Source organism: Carcharhinus amblyrhynchos, unplaced genomic scaffold, assembly GCF_965287045.1.
Source record: "Carcharhinus amblyrhynchos unplaced genomic scaffold, sCarAmb.v2.hapA chromosome_1248, whole genome shotgun sequence".
NCBI classification, from domain to species: Eukaryota; Metazoa; Chordata; class Chondrichthyes; order Carcharhiniformes; family Carcharhinidae; genus Carcharhinus; species Carcharhinus amblyrhynchos.
Window position 1 is genome coordinate 3,586 of NW_027650988.1, and position 18,325 is coordinate 21,910.

The window sequence follows — 18,325 nt, forward strand, 5'->3', positions numbered from 1 at the left end:
TTTTAAAAAGCATTTAGTCAGTTACATGGGTGCAATGGATCTAGAGGGATATGGGCCAAATGCGGGCAATTAGGATTAGCTTAGGGGTTTAAAAATAATAAGGGTGGCATGGACAGGTTGGGCCGAAGGGTCTGTTTCCCTGCTGTAAACCTCTCTGACTCTAATCATTGATCTTTCTCTTCAGCCTAGCTATTACTGTAACACTACATGCTGCACCCTCCCTTTTCCTTCTCTATGAACGGTATGCTTTATCTGTATAGCACGCAAGAAACAATATTAACTGTATCCCGAACACATGACAATTATAACTCCAGAGTACCTGGACTGCACCCTGGGCCTGAACAAGTGGTCTTCCTGCTCCCTCTGCTGCTCAATGACACTTACTGCAGCCTGACACCAAGCTGCACAGAGCAGGGGGAGGGAACTGGATCAGGAGAGGTTGTGAAAACCTCACCTGGTTGAGCAGCGGCGTAATGGCATCATCACTGCGATCCAGGATAAGCAGCAGTGGGGGGACCTCAGTCCGACGGAAATCGAACAGTTCATACTCCTTGGTGATGATTTGCTGGCATTGCAATAGATTAAACAGATCCACGGTAAGGGAGGGGGTACTCAGATATCTGATAAACATTCAACACCCCTTCCCTGCCCAACACACAGCACTCTGCACTGCACAGTCAGCCCATTTCCAGAACAAACCCAACTTGTCCAGATTCGTACAGGGGAACAGACTTGTTAGATACAGAGTAAAGCTCCCTCTACACTGTCCCCATCAAACACTCCCAGGACAGGTACAGCATGGGGTTAGATACAGAGTAAAGCTCCCTCTACACTGTCCCCCCATCAAACACTCCCAGGGCAGGTACAGCACGGGGTTAGATACAGAGTAAAGCTCCCTCTATACTGTCCCCCCATCAAACACTCCCAGGACAGGGGCAGCACGAGGTTAGACACAGAGTAAAGCTCCCTCTGCACTGTCCCCCCATCAAACACTCCCAGGGCAGGTACAGCACGGGGTTAGATACAGAGTAAAGCTCCCTCTACACTGTCCCCCCCATCAAACACTCCCAGGGCAGGTACAGCACGGGGTTAGATACAGAGTAAAGCTCCCTCTATACTGTCCCCCCATCAAACGCTCCCAGGACAGGTACAGCACGGGGTTAGATACAGAGTAAAGCTCCCTCTACACTGTCCCCCCATCAAACACTGCCAGGACAGGTACAGCACGGGGTTAGATACAGAGTAAAGCTCCCCTCTACACTGTCCCCCCCATCAAACGCTCCCAGGACAGGTACAGCACGGGGTTAGATACAGAGTAAAGCTCCCTCTACACTGTCCCCATCAAACACTCCCAGGACAGGTACAGCACGGGGTTAGATACAGAGTAAAGCTCCCTCTACACTGTCCCCCCCATCAAACACTCCCAGGGCAGGTACAGCACGGGGTTAGATACAGAGTAAAGCTCCCTCTATACTGTCCCCCCATCAAACGCTCCCAGGACAGGACAGCACGGGGTTAGATACAGAGTAAAGCTCCCTCTGTGCTGTCCCCCCATCAAACACTCCCAGGACAGGGACAGCACGGGGTTAGATAAAGAGTAAAGCTCCCTCTACACTGCTCCCCAATCAAACACTCCCAGGACAGGTACAGCACGGGGTTAGATAAAGAGTAAAGCTCCCTCTACACTGCTCCCCAATCAAACACTCCCAGGACAGGTACAGCACGGGGTTAGATACAGAGTAAAGCTCCCTCTACACTGTCCCCATCAAACACTCCCAGGACAGGTACAGCACGGGGTTAGATACAGAGTAAAGCTCCCTCTACACTGTCCCCATCAAACGCTCCCAGGACAGGTACAGCACAGGGTTAGATACAGAGTAAAGCTCCCTCTACACTGTCCCCCATCAAACACTCCCAGGACAGGTACAGCACAGGGTTAGATACAGAGTAAAGCTCCCTCTACACTGTCCCCCCATCAAACACTCCCAGGACAGGTACAGCACGGGGTTAGATACAGAGTAAAGCTCCCTCTTCCCCCCTGCATTTGCCTCATTGACTCACCCCCGAATTAGGCCATAAGATTATTTTTTCCTTTCCCACGTGGGCCACCCAGTCTCTATCAGGTCAGGGATACCGAGTGTGTGGATCTCAGTGTGTCTGAGTGGATACATCCTCCGCACTGTCAGTCTCAGGAGAGGGGAAGTACAGTGCAATGTGGACTGAAAGGAGACCTTTGGGAATTAAACACAAAGTTCCAGTCAAGCACAGATCAGTGACGTGGGCCTGACTGGTTTGTGGGTACAATATTTACCCAGTGTCTTTACCATCTCCTTGAAATCTAATAGAAACAGAGCTGTCTCTATCCCACAAGGGAACCTGTACATACAGAAGGTTCCAATTCACTGCATCACCTTCACACTCTCAGCGAGCTGCTTTGCCATGTCGGAAGACAGCTGGTAACGGATCATGGGACATTTCTTCAGCGAGAGCAGGACCGCTGTCAGCCCCTGGGTGCTGCGTGCCAGATGCACAGGGTTCCAGTTCCTGCCCTGTTGGTAACGACAAGTGACATTAATCAACAGACAAACAGGCATTATAAAAATATCTGCTAATATTCACACAAACACAACGCTCACATACGTAACTCCAAACACCTCTACTTGTCGGGGAAGGTCGTGGAAGCAGATAGTAGTAGTGACATTTAAGGGGCATCTTGACAAATCCATGAATAGGATGGGAATAGAGGGATCTGGTCCCCGGAAGGGTAGGGGGTTTTAGTTCAGTTGGGCAGCATGGTCGCTGCAGGTTTGGAGGGGCTGAAGGGCCTGGTCCTCTGCTGGAGTTTTCTTTGTTCTTTGTAGTCTCTCAGAAGACTAAGGAAATTTGTCATGGTCCGCTACAACTCTCACCAACTTTTACAGATGCCCCATAGAAAGCATTCTTTCTGGTTGTATCACAGCTTGGTCTGGGCTTCTGCTCTGCCCAAAACCGCAAGGAACTACAAAAGGGTGGTGAATGTAGCCCAATCCATCACACAAACCAGCCTCCCATCCACTGACTCTGTCTACACTTCCCACTGCCTCGGGGAAAAGCAGCCAGAATAATCAAGGACCCCCCGCCCCACACACCCCGGACATTCTCTCTTCCACCTTCTTCCATCGGGAAAAAGATACAAAAGTTGAGGTCACGTACCGACTGACTCAAGAACAGCTTCTTCCCTGCTGCTGTCAGACTTTTGAATGGACCTACCTCACATTAAGTTGATCTTTCTCTACACCCTCGCCAAGACTGTAACACTACATTCTGCACCCTCTCCTTTCCTTCTCTATGAACAGAATGCTTTGTCTGAATAGAGCGCAAGAAACAATACTTTTCACTGTATCCCAAACCATGTAACAATAATAAATCAAATCAAAGACAAATCTCACACGCAGATAGGGTGACACAGTGGATTAGCACTGCTGTCTCACAGCACCAGGGACCCGGGTTCAATTCCCAGCAGCACGGTGACACAGTGGGTTAGCACTGCTGTCTCACAGCGCCAGGGACCCGGGTTCGATTCCCAGCAGCACGGTGACACAGTGGGTTAGCGCTGCTGCCTCACAGCGCCAGGGACCCGGGTTCGATTCCCAGCAGCACGGTGACACAGTGGGTTAGCACTGCTGTCTCACAGCGCCAGGGACCCGGATTCGATTCCCAGCAGCACGGTGACACAGTGGGTTAGCACTGCTGTCTCACGGCGCCAGGGACCCAGGTTCGATTCCCAGTTTGGGTCACTGTCTGTGTGGAGTCTGCACATTCTCCCTGTGTCTGCGTGGGTTTCCTGGCAACTAGGGATTTTCACAATAACTTCATTGCTGTATTAAAGTAACCCTACTTGTGATACTAATAAACAACTTTAATAACTTGAGAGAGAGAGAGAGAGAGAGAACACACGCATACAGACACATACACACACGCAAGCGAACATTTAGATGTGATATGACAGCCAGTCTCCGCTTACCTGAGCACAGCCACTGAGATGAGGGAAACACATGTGGACTCACAGCAATGAAATCTCCATAAAACTCCTAAAAATAATCAGAAAGAACAATGTGAGGCAGACAGGAGAATCATTGAATCCTGCAGTGCAGAGGGAGGCCATTCAGCCCATCTAGCCTTCAGCAATCCCACCCAGGCCCCATCCCCATGACGCGATTTACCCGAAGGTGTATTTACCCTAGCTAGACCTCTCTGACACCAAGGGGCAATTTAGCACGGCCAATCCACCTAACCTGCACATCTTTGGACTGTGCGAGGAAACCAGAGCACTCAGAGGGAACCCATGCAGACACAGGGAGAACGTGCAGACTCCAGACAGTGACCTGAGGCCGGAATAAACCTGGGTCCCTGATGCTTTGAGGCAACAGTGCTCACCCACCGCGCCACTCTGTCTGGGATTTGAACCCAGGACTCTGACCAACTCTCCAATTCTAACACCCGAGGGGAGAACCATACCCTTAGAGGAATGAGCCTCGAGTGAAACAATTTAACTATTAACAATTCAACAATATTTAAACATCAAAAGGAAACAACTTTCATTTCAAACTTAGCACTGTTTCAGTTCCAAAGAGGAGTTCAGACTCCTACTTATTGCCTACAGCTCAGCCTTCAATACCATTATTCCAACGAAACCCATCTCCAAACTCCATGGCCTGGGCCTCGGCTTCTCCCTCTGGATCCTGAACTTCCGAACTCTCAGACCACAATCAGTAAGGATAGACAACAACACCTCCTCCACGATCATCCTCAACCCCGGTGCCCCGTGAGGCTGTGTTCTCAGCCCCCTACTATACTCATTATACACCCATGAGTGTGCGCCCAAATTCCCCTCTAACTCCATTTTCCAGTTTGCTGATGACACCACCGTAGTGGGTCAGATCTCAAACAATGACGAGACAGGGTACAGGAATGAGATAGAGAATCTGGTGAACTGGTGCGGCGACAATAATCTCTCCCTCAGTGTCAACAAAACAAAGAGATTGTCATTGGCTTCAGGAAGTGTAAAGGAGAACATGCTCCTGTCTACATCAACGGAGACAAAAAAGAAAGGGTCAAGAGCTTCAAGTTTTTAGGTGTCCAGATCACCAACAACCTGTCCTGGTCCCCCCCATGCCGACACTATAGTTAAGAAAGCCCCACCAACGCCTCTACTTTTGCAGAAGACTAAAGAAATTTGACATGTCAGCTACAACTCCCACCAACTTTTACAGATGCCCCATAGAAAGCATTCTTTCTGGTTGTATCACAGCTTGGTCTGGGCTCCTGCTCTGCCCAAGACCACAAGGAACGACAGAAGGTTGTGAATGTAGCCCCAATCCATCACGCAAACCAGCCTCCCATCCATTGACTCTGTCTACACTTCCCGCTGCCTCGGGAAAAGCAGCCAACATAATTAAAGACCCCCACACACCCCGGACATTCTCTCTTCCACCTTCTTCTGTCAGGAAAAAGATACAAAAGTCTGAGGTCACGTACCGACCGACTCAAGAACAGCTTCTTCCCTGCTGCTGTCAGACTTTTGAATGGACCTACCTCGCATTAAGTTGATCATTCTCTACACCCTGGCTATAACTGTAACACTACATTCTGTACCCTCTCCCTTCCTTCTCTGTGAACGGTATGCTTTGTCTGTATAGCGCGCAAGAAACAATACTTTTCACTGTATCCCAATACATATGACAATAATAAATCAAATAAGCAACATTCCTCTTATAAACTTAAAGGCCAATTTAAATACAGTTAGCAAGCTTAAATATACTTGTTGTAATGCGTGTGGACAGTCTTGAAGCTTTCAAAGAAATATTGTTCCAAACATACAAACTCCTTAAAGAGCTTAAACAGAAACTTGGGAGGGCATAAAGTGGCCATGGAATATCCTTGGCAGGCTGGATTAAAGAGAATCCCAGGGCTTGTTATGCATATGTAGGGAGGAAGAGAGTAGCTCAGGAAAGGGTGGGTCCACTCAAAGACAGTGGAGGGAATGTGTGTGCGGAGCCAGATGAGGTGGGTGAGGTTCTTAATGAGTACTTTGTATCAGTATTCACAAAGGAGAAGGATGGAGTGGATGGTGAGTGTGGAAAGGAGGATGTTGACATTCTCCAACATGTTGAGATAAAAAGAGAAGAGATATTGGAGGCTTTGAAAAACATTGAGGTGGACAAGTCCCCAGGGCCAGATAGGATCGATCCCAGAACACTGAGAGAAGTAAGGGAAAATACTACTGAGGCCTTGGCCAAAATCTTTGCATCCCCTTTGGTCACAGGGAGGTGCCAGAGGATTGGAGAGTAGCTAACATTGTTCCTCTGTTTAAGAAGGTCAGAAGAGACAATTCCGGAAATTACAGGCCTGTGAGCCTTACAGCAGTGGTGGGGAAATTACTGGAGAAGATTCTTAGGGACAGGATGTACTCACATCTGGAGGAGAATAGGCTTATTAGCAATAGGCTGCATGGTTTTGTGAAGGGGAGGTCGTGTCTTACAAACTTGATTGAGTTCTTTGAGGAAGTGACAAGAAAAATTGACCAGGGCAGGGCAGTGGATGTTATATACATGGACTTTATTAAAGCCTTCAATAAAATTCCTCATGGCAGGCTAATACAGAAGGTGAAGTCATATGGGATCCAAGGTGAGCTGGTAAGATGGATACAAAAGTGACTTTGGCATGGAAAAAAGAGTAACAATGGAAGGGTACTTTTCTAACTGGAGGTCTGTGACAAGTGGTGTTCCACAAGGATCAGTGCTGGGGCCTCTTGTTTGTAATATATATATAAATGATTTGGAGGAAAATGCAGGTAGTCTGATTAATAAACTTGCAGATGATAGGGGAGTCATGGATTGTGAAGAGAATTGTCAGAAGATGCAGCAGGATATAAATCAGCAGGAGACCTGGGCCAAAAGATGACAGATGGAACTTAACCCGGGCAAATGTGAGGTGATGCGATTTGCTGGTCTACTACAGAAGGAAAGTATAAAGTAAATGGTAGAGCCCTTCAAAATATTAGCACACAGAGGGATCTAGGCATGCAGATCCACAGTTCCCTGAAGATGGCAACTTAGGTGGACAAGGTAGTCAAGAAGGCATACGGCATGCTGTCCTTCATCGGTCAGGGTGTTGAACATAGGAATTGGAAAACTATAAGACTGGTTAGGCTGCATTTGGAGTTTTGTACAATTCTGGTCGCCACACTAATGGAAGGATGTCGATGCATTGGAAAGGATGCAGAAGAGATTTACTTGGATGTTGCCTGGTTTGGAGGATATGGACTATGAAGAAAGGTTGAACAAACTTGGATTGTTTACATTGGAGCTCAGAGGATGATTTACAAGGTTATGACAAGATTGAATAGAGTGGATAGTCAGAGTCTTTTTTCCAGGGTCAAAGGGTCAATTACTCGAGGGCATTGACAGTGAGAGGGGGAAAGTTTAAAAAGGATGAACGGGGCAAGTTTTTCACAAAAAGAGTGGTGAATGCCTGGAACAAGTTGTTGGAGGAGGTGGTGGAAGCAGATTCTATAACAACGTTCAAGAATCATCTGGATAAGTACATGAATAGGCAGGGAATAGAGGGATATGGACCACATAGAGGCAAGAAAATATTAGAAAGGCATCTGTGTCGGCACAGACTTGGTGGGCTGAAGGACCTGTTCCTGTGCTGTACTGTTCTTTGTTCTAAACTGTTTTCTGCCAAGAAAACTTTGTCTGCTGCACATAAACCCCATTGTCACATGGCCCTGTCCATCACACTGATTCAGAATCCCAAGAGAACTGAAGCAAACAGAAGTCCATTAACTCAACTTAACATAACCACTTGCAAGGTTAAAATGAGTAATTATCCTGCTCTCCCAGTATCTAAGTTGTGTTCCTGCCAGACATACCGACTGCCTGTGGAATACAGCTGAGTTTTAAACATTCCCCTTAAACACAAAACCAAAACATAAGAACATAAGAAATAGGAGCAGGAGTAGGCCATCTAGCCCTTCGAGCCTGCCCCGCCATTCAATAAGATCATGGCTGATCTGTCGTGCTCAGTTCCACATTCCCGCCCTCTCCCCATAACCCTTAATCCCCTTGCTTATCAGAAACCCATCAACCCACGTCTTAAAAATATTTAGCGAGGTAGCCTCCACCACCTCAACGGGCAGAGAATTCCAGAGATTCACCACCCTTTGAGTGAAGAAGTTCCTCCTCAACTCCGTTCTAAACCGCCCCCCCTTTATCTTGAGGCTGTGCCCCCTAGTCCTACTGTCCTTTCTGAGCGGGAAGAGCCTCTCCACCTCTATCCTATCCATCCCATTCATCATCTTATATGTCTCAATGAGATCTCCCCTCATTCTTCTAAACTCTAATGAGTACAAGCCTAGTTTATTCAGCCTCTCCTCATAGCTCAACCCCGTCAACTCCGGTATCAGCCTTGTAAACCTCCTCTGCACTCCCTCCAAGGCCAAAATATCCTTGCGTAAGTACGGCGAACAAAACTGCACACAGTACTCCAGCTGCGGCCTCACCAATGCCCTATACAGCTGCAGCAAGACCTCCCTACTTTTATATTCAATCCCCCTCGCTATGAAGGCCAGCATCCCATTCGCCTTCCTGATCACCTGCTGCACCTGAAGGCTGGGTTTTTGCGACTCATGCACAAGGACCCCGAGGTCCCTCTGCACCGTCGCCTGCTGCAGTTTTTCACCATGTAAGTAATAATCCTTCCTACCATTATTCCTGCCAAAGTGGACCACCTCGCACTTGCCAACATTAAATTCCATTTGCCATTTCCTGGCCCATTCGCCCAGCCTATCTAGATCCTTCTGCAGACTCTCCACACCCTCCGCACAATTTGCCGTTCCACCAATCTTGGTGTCATCAGCAAATTTCGACACCACACACTCGGTTCCCTCCTCCAGATCATCTATATAAATGGTAAATAGCTGAGGCCCCAGCACCGACCCCTGGGGCACCCCACTAGTCACCATCCGCCAATCCAAATAGCACCCATTGACCCCCACTCTCTGCCTCCTATTTGACAGCCAATCCTCTATCCACGCTAACACCCTACCCCCAACTCCATGCCCCCTGACCTTCTGCAATAACCTCTTGTGAGGTACCTCGTCAAACGTCTTCTGAAAATATACACGATATACACAAACGATATACACAAACCAATTGCACGACTGTCAGCACAGGGTGATGAAAGAGGATCTTGGGGCCAGTTACGGGGGTTAAAGAGGACTCCAGCCCAGTAACAGGGGAACCTGTGCTAGTTACAGGAGTTTAAAAGGGACCCCAGAAACAAGCTACGGGGGGACCCTGGGCCCAGTTACTGGGGGTTACAAATACACAAATGATTGGGGGGACGCCGGGCACGTTACAGGGGGGACGCCGGGCACGTTACAGGGGGGACGCCGGGCACGTTACAGGGGGGACGCCGGGCACGTTACAGGGGGGACGCCGGGCACGTTACAGGGGGGACGCCGGGCACGTTACAGGGGGGACGCCGGGCACGTTACAGGGGGGACGCCGGGCACGTTACAGGGGGGACGCCGGGCACGTTACAGGGGGGACGCCGGGCACGTTACAGGGGGGACGCCGGGCACGTTACAGGGGGGACGCCGGGCACGTTACAGGGGGGACGCCGGGCACGTTACAGGGGGGACGCCGGGCACGTTACAGGGGGGACGCCGGGCACGTTACAGGGGGGACGCCGGGCACGTTACAGGGGGGACGCCGGGCACGTTACAGGGGGGATGCTGGGGTCCTTTCACCCCCTCAGGCTCACAATCCTGAGCTGGCTGTCACTCACCTGAACTTCAGATACCACCTCCTGCTCATCAGCTTCTGCCAGGGCCTTGATGTCACTCTTACTGATAACATTACTGAAATCTGTGGAGAATTAGAGACACAGTGAGGGAGGCTCGGGGCTCAGACCACCAACCTGACACACGGCAGACACAGTGAGGGAGGCTCCGAGCTCAGACCACCAACCTGACACACGGCACACACAGTGAGGGGGGCTCGGGGCTCAGACCACCGACCTGACACACGGCAGACACAGTGAGGGGGGCTCGGGGCTCGGACCACCAACCTGACACACGGCAGACACAGTGAGGGGGGCTCGGGGCTCGGACCACCAACCTGACACACGGCAGACACAGTGAGGGGGGCTCGGGGCTCGGCCCACCGACCTGACACACGGCAGACACAGTGAGGGGGGCTCGGGGCTCGGACCACCAACCTGACACACGGCAGACACAGTGAGGGGGGCTCGGGGCGGGGGCTCGGGCGGGGGGCTACCATTGGGAATGGGAGCTTGCACTAAGATTCCACTTGAACCAATCTGACAGCCAGCAGCCGGATTCCCAGCGTTCCCTCAGTCCAAACAGGCCTCACTGATTGGTGACCTGCTTTGACCACAGGGTACTGAGGTCAGTGGTGACCTGCTTTGACCACAGGGTACTGAGGTCAGTGGTGACCTGCTTTGACCACAGGGTACTGAGGTCAGTGGTGACCTGCTTTGACCACAGGGTACTGAGGTCAGTGGTGACCTGCAGCTACCTGTGGAATGTGGGATCTTGCTGCGGTGTGTGTGGCCCAGACACTCTGCTTCCCACCAGTTCCATAGCTGTCAGGATAACTGCTCATTACCACGACAGACAAATACTCACAAACAAAGAAGAGGCCATACTTCGGTCTGCGCAGCTCCTGGATCAGATACTCCACATTCTCCTGGGAAACAGAAGGAAACTGTTACTGAAAGAAATGTCATCTTCAGGACTCTTTTCCCCAAATCCATTCCCCGCCCCCGCGCCATACAACCCCCACCCCCCCGCCCCGTACAACACCCGCCCCCCACCCCCCCCGCCCCGTACAACACCCGCCCCCCACCCCCCCCCGCCCCGTACAACACCCGCCCCCCACCCCCCCCGCCCCGTACAACACCCGCCCCCCACCCCCCCCGCCCCGTACAACACCCACCCCCCACCCCCGCCCCGTACAACACCCACAACCGCGCCCCAATAAACCCTCACCACCCCCAAACCGCACCCACCCTAACCCCAACCATAATCGCAACAACTACCCAAACTGCGCCCCTCCCTCACATCCCTCGCCATACCATGCCGATCCCCAATTTTACCTGGGCTCTGTATTCGGTGTAGTTAGTTATCAACGATGCGCAGAGCAGCGTACTACACGCTCATAACGTGGGGTGTGCAGGGAGTGGGCGGGTGACACCTACCTTGGTGGGACGCAAGAAGCAGATAGCTTTCAGGTGTTTCATAGTCTCACGGTTTGTGGAATCAATGCGTTCAAACAGGTAAACCTCTTTCTGTAGGATCTCAGACTGAGTGTACACCATACTGATGATGCTGGTCTGTAACAGAAACCAGACACTTCATACATTGCATCTAATCTCAGCTTCCCACATCAACACACTGCCAACATGGCTTAGAGTAAAGCTCCCTCTACACTGTCCCCCCATCAAACACTCCCAGGACAGGTACAGCACGGGGTTAGATACAGAGTAAAGCTCCCTCTACACTGTCCCCCCATCAAACACTCCCAGGACAGGTACAGCACGGGGTTAGATACAGAGTAAAGCTCCCTCTACACTGTCCCCCCATCAAACACTCCCAGGACAGGTACAGCACGGGGTTAGATACAGAGTAAAGCTCCCTCTACACTGTCCCCCCATCAAACACTCCCAGGACAGGTACAGCACGGGGTTAGATACAGAGTAAAGCTCCCTCTACACTGTCCCCCCCATCAAACACTCCCAGGACAGGTACAGCACGGGGTTAGATACAGAGTAAAGCTCCCTCTACACTGTCCCTATCAAACACTCCCAGGACAGGGACAGCACGGGGTTAGATACAGAGTAAAGCTCCCTCTACACTGTCCCTATCAAACACTCCCAGGACAGGGACAGCACGGGGTTAGATACAGAGTAAAGCTCCCTCTACACTGTCCCTATCAAACACTCCCAGGACAGGTACAGCACGGGGTTAGATACAGAGTAAAGCTCCCTCTACACTGTCCCCCCATCAAACACTCCCAGGACAGGTACAGCACGGGGTTAGATACAGAGTAAAGCTCCCTCTACACTGTCCCCCATCAAACACTCCCAGGACAGGTACAGCATGGGGTTAGATACAGAGTAAAGCTCCCTCTACACTGTCCCTATCAAACACTCCCAGGACAGGGAGTAGCACTGCAATGAAGTTACTGTCAAAATCCCCGAGTCGCCACACTCCGGCATCTGTTCAGGTTAATGCACCCTAACCTGCACATCTTTCAGATTGCGGGAGGAAACCGGAGCACCCGAAGAAAACCCATGCAAACATGGGGAGAACGTGCAGACTCCACACAGACAGCGACCCAGGAATTGAACCCGGGACCCTGGCGCTGTGAGGCAGCAGTGCTAACCCACTGTGTCATCACTTCGTGCCGGGGTCAGACAGGTCACACCCAGGCAGGTTCGCACTGGGGTTAGTCAGGGTCACCCAAGGCGGGGCCGGCCCGGGGTCACACTGGGGTCGGGTTCACACGGGGGCCGGCCCGGGTCACACTGGGGTCGGCCCGGGGTCACACTGGGGTCAGGTTCACACTGGGGCCAGCCCGGGGTCGGGTTCACACTGGAGCCGGCCCGGGGTCGCACTGGGGTCGGGTTCACACTGGGGCCGGCCCGGGGTCGCACTGGGGTTGGGTTCACACTGGGGTCGGGTTCACACTGGGGTCGGGTTCACACTGGGGTCGGCCCGGGGTCGCACTGGGGTCGGGTTCACACTGGGGTCGGCCCGGGGTCGCACTGGGGCCAGCCCGGGGTCGGGTTCACACTGGAGCCGGCCCGGGGTCGCACTGGGGTCAGGTTCACACTGGGGCCGGCCCGGGGTCGGGTTCACACTGGAGCCGGCCCGGGGTCGGGTTCACACTGGAGCCGGCCCGGGGTCGCACTGGGGTCAGGTTCACACTGGGGCCGGCCCGGGGTCGGGTTCACACTGGAGCCGGCCCGGGGTCGCACTGGGGTCAGGTTCACACTGGGGCCAGCCCGGGGTCGGGTTCACACTGGAGCCGGCCGGGGGTCGCACTGGGGTCAGGTTCACACTGGGGCCAGCCCGGGGTCGGGTTCACACTGGAGCCGGCCCGGGGTCGCACTGGGGTCAGGTTCACACTGGGGCCAGCCCGGGGTCGGGTTCACACTGGAGCCGGCCGGGGGTCGCACTGGGGTCAGGTTCACACTGGGGCCAGCCCGGGGTCGCACTGGGGTCAGGTTCACACTGGGGCCAGCCCGGGGTCGGGTTCACACTGGAGCCGGCCCGGGGTCGCACTGGGGTCAGGTTCACACTGGGGCCAGCCCGGGGTCGGGTTCACACTGGAGCCGGCCCGGGGTCGCACTGGGGTCAGGTTCACACTGGGGCCGGCCCGGGGTCGGGTTCACACTGGAGCCGGCCCGGGGTCGCACTGGGGTCAGGTTCACACTGGGGCCGGCCCGGGGTCGGGTTCACACTGGAGCCGGCCCGGGGTCGCACTGGGGTCAGGTTCACACTGGGGCCAGCCCGGGGTCGGGTTCACACTGGAGCCGGCCGGGGGTCGCACTGGGGTCAGGTTCACACTGGGGCCAGCCCGGGGTCGGGTTCACACTGGAGCCGGCCCGGGGTCGCACTGGGGTCAGGTTCACACTGGGGCCAGCCCGGGGTCGGGTTCACACTGGAGCCGGCCGGGGGTCGCACTGGGGTCAGGTTCACACTGGGGCCAGCCCGGGGTCGCACTGGGGTCAGGTTCACACTGGGGCCAGCCCGGGGTCGGGTTCACACTGGAGCCGGCCCGGGGTCGCACTGGGGTCAGGTTCACACTGGGGCCAGCCCGGGGTCGGGTTCACACTGGAGCCGGCCCGGGGTCGCACTGGGGTCGGGTTCACACTGGGGCCGGCCCGGGGTCGGGTTCACACTGGAGCCGGCCCGGGGTCGCACTGGGGTCAGGTTCACACTGGGGCCGGCCCGGGGTCGGGTTCACACTGGAGCCGGCCCGGGGTCGCACTGGGGTCGGGGTCGCACTGGGGTCAGGTTCACACTGGGGCCGGCCCGGGGTCGCACTGGGGTCGGCCCGGGGTCGGGTTCACACTGGGGTCGGCCCGGGGTCACACTGGGGTCGGGTTCACACTGGGCTAATTCTCTGAACGCCATTCGGCCCCTCTCACCGTCTCCTTGTCCATCAGCAGCACCTTCATCCCGGGGCCGCTCTCCTCGATCATCTTGGAGACATACTGCTTGACAGCGAGAACCACATTCATGGTGGCGGCGGCTGGAAAGGGTTTGAGGGGGACAAGCTGTAACTCCCAGCCCAGGCTGCGCCCCGGCGGCGGAAACGGAGGCCTCTGGCACCGGGCATTCTGGGACTTGTAGTCTCCGGTCCGCGGCAGGGCTGGCGCTGCGCCTGCGCCTGGACTACAACCCCCGGCATGCCGTGCGTGGAGCGGGATGGCAGCAGGCAGGCGGGCGGGCTTCTGTCAACAGCCCCGCTCAGGGGTAAATCTGTTGTTTAGCAGGCACCTCACTGCCCTCGCAGTCACGCAGCCGGTCAAATTTAATTTCATACTTCAGAGAAAGTGATTTGTGGATGTGAAAAATTATTAATGACCTAGAATACAAGCATTCTTATGAGGTCAAAAGCAAATTACTCTGGACAGCTGAAATAATCCTTACCAGGTCTGATTTAACATAGAATTTATCCAATAACAGGCCATTCTGCCCATCTAATTCATATTGTACAGAAACCTCTTCCTACCCCATTAACAAACACTTCTCTTCCTGCCTCCCTCGTGTGTTCATCTAGTTTATCCCCAAAATGTCCCTCTGTTCTGCACCTTAACCGTTCGCCGTGGGAAAGAGTTCCACATCCTTTTCAGAATAGTTTCCCAACAGTGCAGAAGGAGGGCCATTCAGCCCATCGAGCCTCTGGACAGAGCATCTCACCCTGGCCCTGTCTCTGTAACCTCATGTTTTTACTCCACTAATCCCCTAAATGCTCCCTCAGAGTACCTGAACAGGCACCAGAGTGTAGCGACTAGGGAATTTTCACGATAACTTCATTTCATTGCATTTGTTGATCTTTCTCTACGCCCTAGCTGTGATGTAACACCACATTCTACACTCTCTTGTTTCCTTCTCTAGGAACAGAATGCTTTGTCTGTATAACATGCAAAAAGCAATATTTTTCACTGTATATTAATACATGTGACAATAATAAATCAAATGAAATTGAATTGCAGTGTTAATGTAAGCCTACTTGTGACACATATAAATAATGATGTGTGGGTTATTTATTTGTGTCACAAGTAGGCTTATATTAACACTTCAATCAATTTAGCCATGCCAAATTGCCCCTTAGTGTCCAAAGATGTGCATGTTGCGTCGATTGACCATGCTAAATTGTCCCTTAGTGTCCAAAGATATGTAGGTTAGGGTGGATTGGCCATGCTAAATTGCCCCTTAGTGTCCAAAGATGTGTAGGTTAGGGAGATTGGCTGTGCTGAATTGTCCATTAGTTTCAAAGATGTGTAGGTTAGAGGGATTAGCCATGGTAAATTGTCCCTTAGTGTCCAAACAAATGTAGGTTAGGGAGATTGGCTGTGCTAAATTGTCCCTTAGTGTCCGAAGATGTGTAGGTTAGAAGAATTAGCAGGGTAAATACCCAGGATTACAGTGATACGATAGGCCTTGGTAATATGCTCTGTCTGAGAGTGAATGCAGGCTTGATGGGCCTCCTTCTGCACTGTAGGAATTCTGTTATTCTGTGAACCACGGTTCCAAACGTGACCTGCATTCTCACTCGGAATGATTTGTGTATCTGGTTTGGTTACTCTAATCCCACCTCAGAGTTCAAGGCCCATCCCAGGATTTAAGTGCATGATCCAGACTGTCAAATGGTATGAAGTGTCCTGACACTTTATTTAATGAGTTTTCCTAATGACCCTCCGGCGCCAAAACTGTTTAACTGTGCAGTTAACTCCCTGATGATTGCATGATCTTGCTGTGGGCAAATTGGCTAATACATTTTCTGACACAACAGTAGCTACACACCCAGAGTAAGTCACTGACTGTGCAGCAGGCTGGGATGTAAAACACAATCCATGAAGGTAAGTTTCTGCTTTCCCATCACAAAGTGGTGGTCCAGTACTGGTTGGGTGAGTAACCCAGAGGCTGAAGTCAATAATCTTATATATTTGAGCTGAGCTGCACGGTGGTTAGCACTGCAGTCTCACAGCACCAGGGATCGATTCCTGGTCTGGGTCACAGTCTGTGCAGAAACTGCACATTCTCCTTGTGACTGAGTGGGTTTCCTTCCACAGTCTGAAAGACGTGCTGGCTAGGGTGCGTTGGCCATATTAAATTCTTCCTCAGCGTACGCAAACAGGCACCGGAGTGTGGTGACTAGAGGAATGTCACAGTAATTTTTAAAGTTTATTTATTCGGTGCAAGTAGGTCCTACGTTAACACTGCAATGAAGTTACTGTGAAAATCCCCAAGCTGCCACACCCCAGCACCTGTTTGGGTATGCTGAGGGAGAATTTAACACCGCCAATGCACCCTAACCAGCACATCTTTCAGACTGTGGGAGGAAACTGGAGCACTCAGAGGAAACCCATGCAGACACAGGGAGAACGTACAGTCTCCACAGAGACAGTGACGCAAGCTGGGAATTGAACCCAGGCCCCTGGCGCTGTGAGACAGCAGTGCTAACCCACTGTGTCACCGTGCCCCCGGGAATCGAACCCGGGTCCCTGGCGCTGTGAGACAGCAGTGCTAACCCACTGTGTCACCGTGCCCCCGGGAATCGAACCCGGGTCCCTGGCGCTGTGAGACAGCAGTGCTAACCCACTGTGTCACCGTGCTGCTGGGAACCGAACCCGGGTCCCTGGCGCTGTGAGACAGCAGTGCTAACCCACTGTGTCACCATGCCCCCGGGAATCGAACCCGGGTCCCTGGCACTGTGAGACAGCAGTGCTAACCCACTGTGTCACCGTGCTGTTGGGAATCGAACCCGGGTCCCTGGCGCTGTGAGACAGCAGTGCTAACCCACTGTGTCACCGTGCTGCTGGGAATCGAACCCGGGTCCCTGGCGCTGTGAGACAGCAGTGCTAACCCACTGTGTCACCGTGCTGCTGGGAATCGAACCCGGGTCCCTGGCGCTGTGAGACAGCAGTGCTAACCCACTGTGTCACCGTGCTGCTGGGAATCGAACCCGGGTCCCTGGCGCTGTGAGACAGCAGTGCTAACCCACTGTGTCACCGTGCTGCTGGGAATCGAACCTGGGTCCCTGGCGCTGTGGGACAGCAGTGCTAACCCACTGTGTCACCGTGCTGCTGGGAATCGAACCTGGGTCCCTGGCGCTGTGGGACAGCAGTGCTAACCCACTGTGTCACCGTGCTGCTGGGAATCGAACCCGGGTCCCTGGCGCTGTGAGACAGCAGTGCTAACCCACTGTGTCACCATGCCCCCGGGAATCGAACCCGGGTCCCTGGCACTGTGAGGCAGCAGCGCTAACCCACTGTGTCACCGTGCTGTTGGGAATCGAACCCGGGTCCCTGGCGCTGTGAGACAGCAGTGCTAACCCACTGTGTCACCGTGCTGCTGGGAATCGAACCCGGGTCCCTGGCGCTGTGAGGCAGCAGTGCTAACCCACTGTGTCACCGTGCTGCTGGGAATCGAACCCGGGTCCCTGGCGCTGTGAGACAGCAGCGCTAACCCACTGTGTCACCGTGCTGCTGGGAATCGAACCCGGGTCCCTGGCACTGTGAGGCAGCAGGGCTAACCCACTGTGTCACCGTGCTGCTGGGAATCGAACCCGGGTCCCTGGCGCTGTGAGACAGCAGTGCTAACCCACTGTGTCACCGTGCTGCTGGGAATCGAACCCGGGTCCCTGGCGCTGTGAGACAGCAGTGCTAACCCACTGTGTCACCGTGCTGCTGGGAATCGAACCCGGGTCCCTGGCGCTGTGAGGCAGCAGTGCTAACCCACTGTGTCACTGTGCTGCTGGGAATCGAACCCGGGTCCCTGGCGCTGTGAGACAGCAGTGCTAATCCACTGTGTCACCGTGCTGCTGGGAATCGAACCCGGGTCCCTGGCGCTGTGAGACAGCAGTGCTAACCCACTGTGTCACCATGCCCCCGGGAATCGAACCCGGGTCCCTGGCACTGTGAGGCAGCAGCGCTAACCCACTGTGTCACCGTGCTGTTGGGAATCGAACCCGGGTCCCTGGCGCTGTGAGACAGCAGTGCTAACCCACTGTGTCACCGT

At 53.4% G+C, this 18,325-nt stretch overlaps 1 protein-coding gene across 1 annotated transcript; it reads right to left on the bottom strand.

The window, feature by feature from the left end:
* Window positions 1-384: 384 nt before the first annotated feature.
* Window positions 385-14,389, bottom strand: LOC145340652 (vacuolar protein sorting-associated protein 45-like; the record flags this gene model as incomplete). Its single annotated transcript, XM_080185117.1, is given in 8 exon segments — window positions 385-565; window positions 2,412-2,549; window positions 4,004-4,025; window positions 4,027-4,070; window positions 9,835-9,914; window positions 10,697-10,757; window positions 11,269-11,403; window positions 14,227-14,389. Coding segments are annotated over 8 exon segments (754 nt in total), but the record flags the coding sequence as incomplete, so codon positions are not given.
* Window positions 14,390-18,325: the final 3,936 nt, after the last annotated feature.